The 7,728-nt window shown below is 38.7% G+C and overlaps 1 protein-coding gene across 2 annotated transcripts; it reads right to left on the bottom strand.

Annotated features, from left to right (window-relative positions):
- Nucleotides 1-2,457: 2,457 nt before the first annotated feature.
- Nucleotides 2,458-6,271, bottom strand: LOC103426952 (G-type lectin S-receptor-like serine/threonine-protein kinase At1g11410). Of its 2 annotated transcripts, none has more exons than XM_008365032.4 (7): nt 4,828-6,271; nt 4,443-4,565; nt 3,970-4,145; nt 3,627-3,837; nt 3,301-3,538; nt 3,025-3,178; nt 2,458-2,941 (listed from the first exon to the last, which is right to left on the bottom strand). In XM_008365032.4, the coding sequence occupies exons 1-7, from the start codon at nt 6,128-6,130 to the stop codon at nt 2,636-2,638; spliced, it is 2,511 nt and encodes an 836-aa protein (XP_008363254.2). In that variant the 5' UTR covers nt 6,131-6,271; the 3' UTR covers nt 2,458-2,635. The 2 variants fall into 2 exon arrangements, with proteins under 2 accessions (XP_008363254.2, XP_017185478.2); XM_017329989.3 differs by having other exon boundaries at nt 3,970-4,148; nt 4,828-6,268.
- Nucleotides 6,272-7,728: the final 1,457 nt, after the last annotated feature.

Genomic DNA, 7,728 nt, shown 5'->3' with positions numbered 1-7,728 from the left:
TGGGTTTCATAGAACCATTTTCTTATACAATTATAAGCTCAATGATTTAATGTATCGGTGCATTTATACCTATTGAAACGCATAAATTGTAACGCCCCGGTCCCCAAATATTTATTTTATTTCGAGAAATAATAATATTAGTGATAGGCCCAAAATAAAAATCTTATTTAGTTTATTATCCTTAGCTAACAACTCCAATTCAAATCCTTCATCCCACAAGCAATTTATAAGCATTATTCATTTTTCCAAAACATCCAATTTAAATTCCAATTTAGTACCATTTCTTTGTAGGGACCAATTTCCATTATGCAACCCTTATTCTTGAATTAATTTAACTTTACATATTTTATGGCTGCATCTAACATCTTGTTAGACTGCCTACGTACCCTCAACATGGATCAAGCCTTTTGTAGTTCAAAAGTTCAAAGTTTCGAACCAAATACAAACTATTCATTTAATCCCATATACACCACAATCATATTAATATTTAAATCATAACAATTAGATAAAAAACAACCTACTTAAAATGATGAAATTCATATAACAACGCAAATGTCAGCTCCCTGGCCGTGCGCCGCTGCCCGACTTGCCGGAAAATTCAACTATTTCTAAAAATTCTCAAAAATTATAGAAATGAAGATCTCAATGAGTAGAGAAACTTTCATACCTACAAAAAAGGCCAATTTTGCCTGAAAAGGCTCCAATTTCATCAAAACCTATCGAAACCCTAGAATTTGGGTGTCCTCAATTCGACTCCATAGCAACTCCGATGCCCCAACCCATGAATGGGCTTTGTTTCTTGGTTCATGAAGAGTCTAGTGGTGGTGTTAATTTAATGAAAATGTTTCCGATTTGCTGGATTTCGACCATGGGTCATACGACACCCACGAGTTCCTTTCTTCCAAAATTCTGAACCCAATCGTCTCAAATTTGCTAGGGAGATGGTAGAGGGAAGGTATATATGATGATTTAGAGGGTTATATCGGCCCAATACATCAGAAAAAAGAATGAATTTTACCGGAGAACCCTATGGGTTGCAACCGGGTCCGCGGGTCAAGGAAACCCGGCGGGTTCCTCTCCAATTCTCCTTCTCTCCTTTCCCTCCTTTCTCTCTTCACCCATTGGTCATCCTCCTCCCCCCCCCCTTTTTCTCCTCCCTCTTTTCTCCCTTTATAATCCATCTCCACTGCCCATATTTTCTGTCTTTAAATCTCGGCCACACACGTGGCCTTCTAGATTTTTCTTCAAAAATCTGGAGTTATCTTGAACTCAACTATTTTACTAAAATGCCCTCAACTTTAAACGTTAATAACTTCTTCGTTCTAACTCCGTTTCACGAATGGTTTGCGCCTACGCGTTCGTGAGGTCGAGCTCTATTCAAAAATATAATTTTTGACCTCAAAAGGTCTACGTATTTTAAATAATTAAGGTCCAAACTTTAAACCTCGTAACTAGTTTAATTTAAAACTAAACTTACACAAATTATTATAAATTCTTGAAAAATCAAATAAAAGCTCAATAATATTCTTGATTTAATTCTTCATAATCATAAATCGATTTATTTTCGATTTTCTCCACATATTTATATATTTAAAGTTTTCAGGGTATTACATAAATCACCTATGGTCCAGAATTATTTCCATTCAAACGTATTGGCAGTGACGAAGTTATTATAGATCAACCAAAATGACATTTGAATTGGGTGCTGTTAAATTAGTTAGTAATTCCAAGTACTTTGACTAGAATTAAAGTTCATGTCATGCATTTAGTAATGTCTTATATTTGTGAAAATGGAATTGGTCATGTTGAAGCATCAATGTACCAGTGACTAAAAGCAATGCTCAGGAGTCTAGTTAGGGGAAATACGACAGACAATTACGGAGTTTGATTATACTAAACTTCGTGGAATCTTATATTATTATTTATCTCATTGGTTGATTACTCTTGTTGGGTGCTACTTGATCGTGTGCATAATTGGATGACTTGGATGGTAATTGAATTATTGCTTTTGTTGGATGTCTATTGGTGGGATTATGGCTTGCTTTGATATGAGATGGATTTCGTATCGGACTTTGTAAAACGTGAGGTATGTTAGGGAACTACGAATGGCTTGATCCCTATTTAGGGTACGTAGGCAGTCTAACGAGAAAGTTAGATGCAGCCATAAAGTATACGAAAAATTACTATGCGATTCGATTCTTGAGTTGTGCTTTGCCTATATCTTGGAGGTGGGGTATGTTAGAGATACGGGTATTTGGTGACATCACGTGTTGATCCTGAACGTATGTCGGGATCGGGGTGTGACACTGAATGTACAGAAATGGCTATAATAGAGTTTCTGTTATTTGTATTAACAACTACTCTAGGAGGAATGTTTTTATGCGTTGCTAACGATTAAATAACTATCTTTGTAGCTCCAAAATGTTTCAGTTTATGCTCCTACCTATTATCTGGATATACCAATAAAGATGTACGGTCTTATATATATATATATATTGTGGAACATGTCAGATAATCCTATGCCTTTCTTTAGCCAGCTTCTATTTCTGTACATGTCACATCATTTATAGAACTAGCTCCTTCAGTACTTATATATATATATTGTGGAACATGTCGGATAATCCTATGCCTTTCTTTAGCGAGCTTCTATTTCTGTACATGTCACATCATTTATAGAACTAGCTCCTTCAGTACTCGTTGATGGATCTACTCTAGTACAACTCCTCTTCAACAAAAATGCAGGCTGTGTTGGGGAAGGAACTGCTGCCTCTTTACCTAGCATGAAAACAACCGCCGACATGGTTGGCCGGTCAGCAGCAAACTCTTGCACACACAATAGGCCAATTTGGATGCATCTCACAACTTCGTTGACATGGTACGATTCGCCTATGGATGGATCAACGATTTCCAAGGCATTGCCTTCTCTCCACAAGTCCCAAACCTAGAAGAGTTTTGAAAAAAATCAACCAAGCATGAATAAAGTAGGGAAAATCATTGTTTACAAATAGGCTATAGTTAGCTTACATATCCAACCAAATTTGAGTGGGGATATTTTTTGTGGTAGTAACCGGAATTCCTTCTGCCAGTTATGATTTCTAGCAGCAAAACACCAAAACTGTACACATCAGATTTTACTGAAAAAATTCCTTCCATTGCATACTCCGGTGACATATAACCACTGCAAAAGTATAAAGAGATCATGGTGAGACTTGTTCTCGGAAGGTGGAATTATTAACCTACTATTATGGTAAGCTCTAGCCAATTTATATCTTCAATTTTGATGAAATTTAATTAACTTACTATGTTCCGACCACACGATGTGTATTTGCTTCACATTGATCCCTTGGAAATATTCTTGCCATACCAAAATCTGCTATTTTGGGGCTCATAGATGCATCCAGTAGAATATTACTGGCCTTTAGATCTCTATGGATAATCCTTAATCTCGAATCTTGATGAAGGTATAAAATCCCTCTAGCAATCCCACAGATAATCTCAAAGCGTTTTGTCCAATCTAAAAGATATCTTTTTGTTTCATCTGAATACAGTAAGAAGTTGAAACCAAATCAATTCTTGTTAACTTTAGCTTCAAAACGAAATTAAAGGAAAAAAATAAGAAGACGTACCAAAAATAAAACAGTCCAAACTTTTGTTTGGTACGTATTCATAGATCAGCATCTTCTCGTCATCTTCAACGCAGCAACCTATAATCTTGACAAGGTTTATGTGTTGGAGTTTCGCAATTATCACAACTTCATTCTTAAACTCTTCAATTCCTTGACCAGAATTCTTCGATAGTCGTTTCACCGCTATTTCCTTTCCATTATGAAGTACACCCTGAAATTATAATCCAAGCACTTATGTTACCATTCATTTTTAGAGGCATCAAACATGAATTGCATATTTGTTGTAAGCTTCTAGGTTAACCTGAAGTTATGCATCATTCGGAAAATTATAGGAGCTAACTACCTTATAGACTGAGCCAAAACCTCCTTTCCCAAGCTTGTTCGCTACAGAGAAATTGTCCGTGGCGGCTGCGACGGTTGTTTGATCAAAGAATTGTAATTCTGAGTTTATTTTACTTTGATCATCGAGATCGAGATCTGTTCTATCTTCCATGAAAAACATATTTTTTCTCTGCCTGCCTGCTGTCATGAAATACATAATTAAAAAGCAATGCAGTGTTATAGCCTTTTGGTCACAAACAATCAGTATTGCGCGACACTACAAGAAAACTTACAACAACCGTTGGCATTAGTTGTACAGAATAGAGTGAGTAAAAGTCCTCATAGTATACCCGTCCAGTAGCCACTAATAAGTCTTTTACCACCTCTATTCTTACAACTAATATTAGCGATTGTAGTCGTTTATTTTAGTGTTGATGTAATGGAGACCGACACAAGAGGGATACTAATTAAGATGGAGAAGCAAAATTTATTTACCTTTGCTCTTCCTCCTTACCAAGCAACACAAAAGGAAAACTAGGCCCAGGAACACAAGAGCGGATAATAGTGAAATTGCCAGCCTTGCCTTCTTGCTAATTACAGAACCATTTGCAAATTGAGCTACAAGGATATAAAATAAAAATAAAAAACCAACGAATTCAACAGTTGTGAACTGTAAACAGTAGCAAATCACTATAAAAAATAAAGAAGAACTATGGGGTTTTATCATGTGCGAAATAATTTGGGATGTAATTAGTCAGGCGGATCAGGGCAAAGTACAGCCGGGCAACAACTATCCAACAAGATTTGTCTCGTATTAGAGAAATTCCGGTAGAAAGTGTACAATACAAAATATTGTGAGAATAAAAAATAAAGTGACTACCTAAAGTAACTGCATCAACTCGTACATACAAGTCCTGCCCAACATTTGAAAAAGTTCTTGTGTCTATCAAGTCCCCGTACCACGTCACGCAACCCTTCCCTCCTCCCCTTTCATCTGCACGCGCGTATGCCATGCAAGAACAATTCTTCATGCACTCTTGCTCACACCCTTGCAGACTCAAACTCATATTCACACGTGCCTTAGATGAGTCGGGTACCTTCACACGTGCCACCTTAGCAAACCCTTCCCCTTTTTGGCATGTAGACGCTCCCAATTTTCTCAGGCATCCACCCAATCCATCTCTCAGATACCAGTCCTGGGGGAACTTGGGTTCAAATCCGGGCAGACAAAGGCAAGAGAAGTTATAATTACTGTATGGGTCGCAGTTACCATTTGGACCACACTGTCCATAGTAGTCACACCACTCACTAGGGCTAGAGCTTACTTCGATCCATTTGTTTTCTTGATCTCGCCATACGAACCGTTTAACAATTCCTGATTCATCTAGCACCCCCCTTGTGAATACTGAGCCATTTGGAACAGTATACATCATATATATCTCATCTTTATCGTTCACAAAGCTGCGGACACTATTAATTGTAAATTCAGGGATCCCGCTAAATCTCTGGCCGGTCCAAGTTCCGCCTCGAAACCATTTGGTTTGACCCTTGTAAAGAATCAACTGCGGAAACCCGGTTGGGTCAATCTCATACGAAAAATTCCCTGATCCGGGATCATCCTGGGACTTCCGAGATGTTAAGCGCCTGTTCAGCCCTGACCGCCGGTTCAGCCCAATCTTCATTAATGGAAGCAGTGTATCTGAGGGGTAATCAAAGCCTTGCCACAGCACCCTTGGGCTACTACCATTGTTCTCAAGCAATACAAGATTTCCTGTATCCAAAAGTTTGGCTATTACGGAATTGTTTGGCGAAGAGACTGTGACATTAGCAGACCAAAGAGGGTTATTTTGGTCCTTCCCATAAATGACAAGGCCTCCATGATCTCCATGAATAGCTAGGAGCCAAGTTCCAGCAATAGGAGTTATGGGGTTGTCTCTGTTTGCAATCCAGACGATTGTTTGGATTGGAATATTGTTGTACCAAACTCCGATGTAACGGTTATGAGAATTGCCTGGGCTAAAAAACCCTAGTGCAAAGATTTTAGTGGCGGAGAGAAGAACGTCGCCATATCTTAGGGGTTGGTTTGGTGTAATGGCATCCAGGGCAACAGAAATGGAAGAGGGAGGAATCACAAGGAAGATAAGCAATCTAATTATGACAAAAAAGAATTTAGTAGAATTCATGGTTAGTTTCTCAGGGTTTGGTTAAGTGCTAAAAAGGTTGCTTCTTTTAATGGCAAGCAGAAACAAAAAGCCCGAAAGGTTGGATTTTATTTTTCTCCGGAGATTGCGCAACGCTAAAGGCTTCCAGTTGTTGGATTCACCCGCGAATTCCTTTCGTACATGTCGAAAGCTCCACTTCATTAATTCTGACCACACCCCAGTTGTATCCAGTAGACTGATAAAGACAACTTTCTAATTGACGTTTCTGTGCATGCGAATGAATGGCAGAGCTAACTTGGCTTCGAAGGGACCAATTTGAAAAGTCCTAGGGTTTTTTATTTGGCATGCAAAGAATCACAGGTCAACTTCTTTTCTCCTGTATGAATCCCATCAGCCAAAACCTAGATGAAAAGTCTTACCTGCTTCGTATGCAATGCTGAAGTTTGATGACCACAAACCTCTCATTCTTAAACACTAGTTGATGTGAACGCGTCTGTTTGCTTTCAAGTTCCCACCATAGTACGTCTCACAATTGACAGAATTAGCTAACTAGTCTAAGTATAATTTCTCTATCGCAAGTTCGCAATCGTAACTAATAATTCTGATGCCCTACACGTCAATGCACTCGAAATATCTTAAAAGAGTTCAACTTTAGCGATGTCACATCATTTAAAGAATTTTCTCCTTCAGTACTGGGTGATAGGGCCTTTGCATGTGATCCAATATCTTAGTAGATAGGATGTTGGATTTTCACCCATATGTCTTACATTCGAAGCTGCACCCTCCCCTAAATTGTTGGCTAGTTTCAAACTCTCCCCTCCCTTTAATAATAATAAAAAAAAAAGGTCGTACCCAGTGCACAAGGCTCCCGCTTTACGCAAGGTCTGGGAGAGGTGAATGTCGGCTAGCCTTACCCCCATTTATGGAGAGGCTGCTCCCAAGTCTCGAACCCGAGACCTACCGCTCATGGGCGAAGGCACTTGCCATTACACCAAGTGCGACCTCTTCTCCCCTCCCTTTAATAATAATTAAAAAAAAAAAAAACTGGTTGATGGATCTCCACTATTATAACTCTGATGCTGGTTGTTTTGGTGAAGGAGCTGCTTCTTCATTACTTAGCATGAAAGCAACCGCCGACATTTTTGGCCGGTCCGTGGCATATCAGAACTTGGTTGACATGGTCCAATTCACCCAGAGATGAATCAATGATTTCCAAGGCATTACTTTCTCTCCACAAGTTCCAAACCTAAAACAAATTTAATAGCTAGTTGATAAAATTGCTTTCTTCTTGTATTCTCGTGTTGTGTTGTATTCTCTTGTGGTCATACAACAATTTTGTTGTTAACTTGACGTATCCCTGTCCCATATCTATGTCTGTGTCCATGCATCGTAGCCACAAACTGTTAAATCCCCTAATTATCTCCATCTCCGTCAGCACTCATCATGCTCATTACTTAGTTGACTGTTATTCTTAGTATGGTCAACTCCCGGTGACCATTCGTGAATACTTTGTACCAAGACGGGAAAAACAGGGGTAGACTTTTTTCGGTTATTAACCGATGTACATTCTTTGTACTAAACTAGGATAACCAGAGAGGAATCAACATTCTACCAAAAAT

The sequence above is a fragment of the Malus domestica genome, chromosome 02, assembly GCF_042453785.1.
Source record: "Malus domestica chromosome 02, GDT2T_hap1".
NCBI lineage: Eukaryota > Viridiplantae > Streptophyta > Magnoliopsida > Rosales > Rosaceae > Malus > Malus domestica.
The sequence above is the reverse complement of the archived record's forward strand: the minus strand, read 5'-3'. Positions and strand labels throughout refer to the sequence as shown.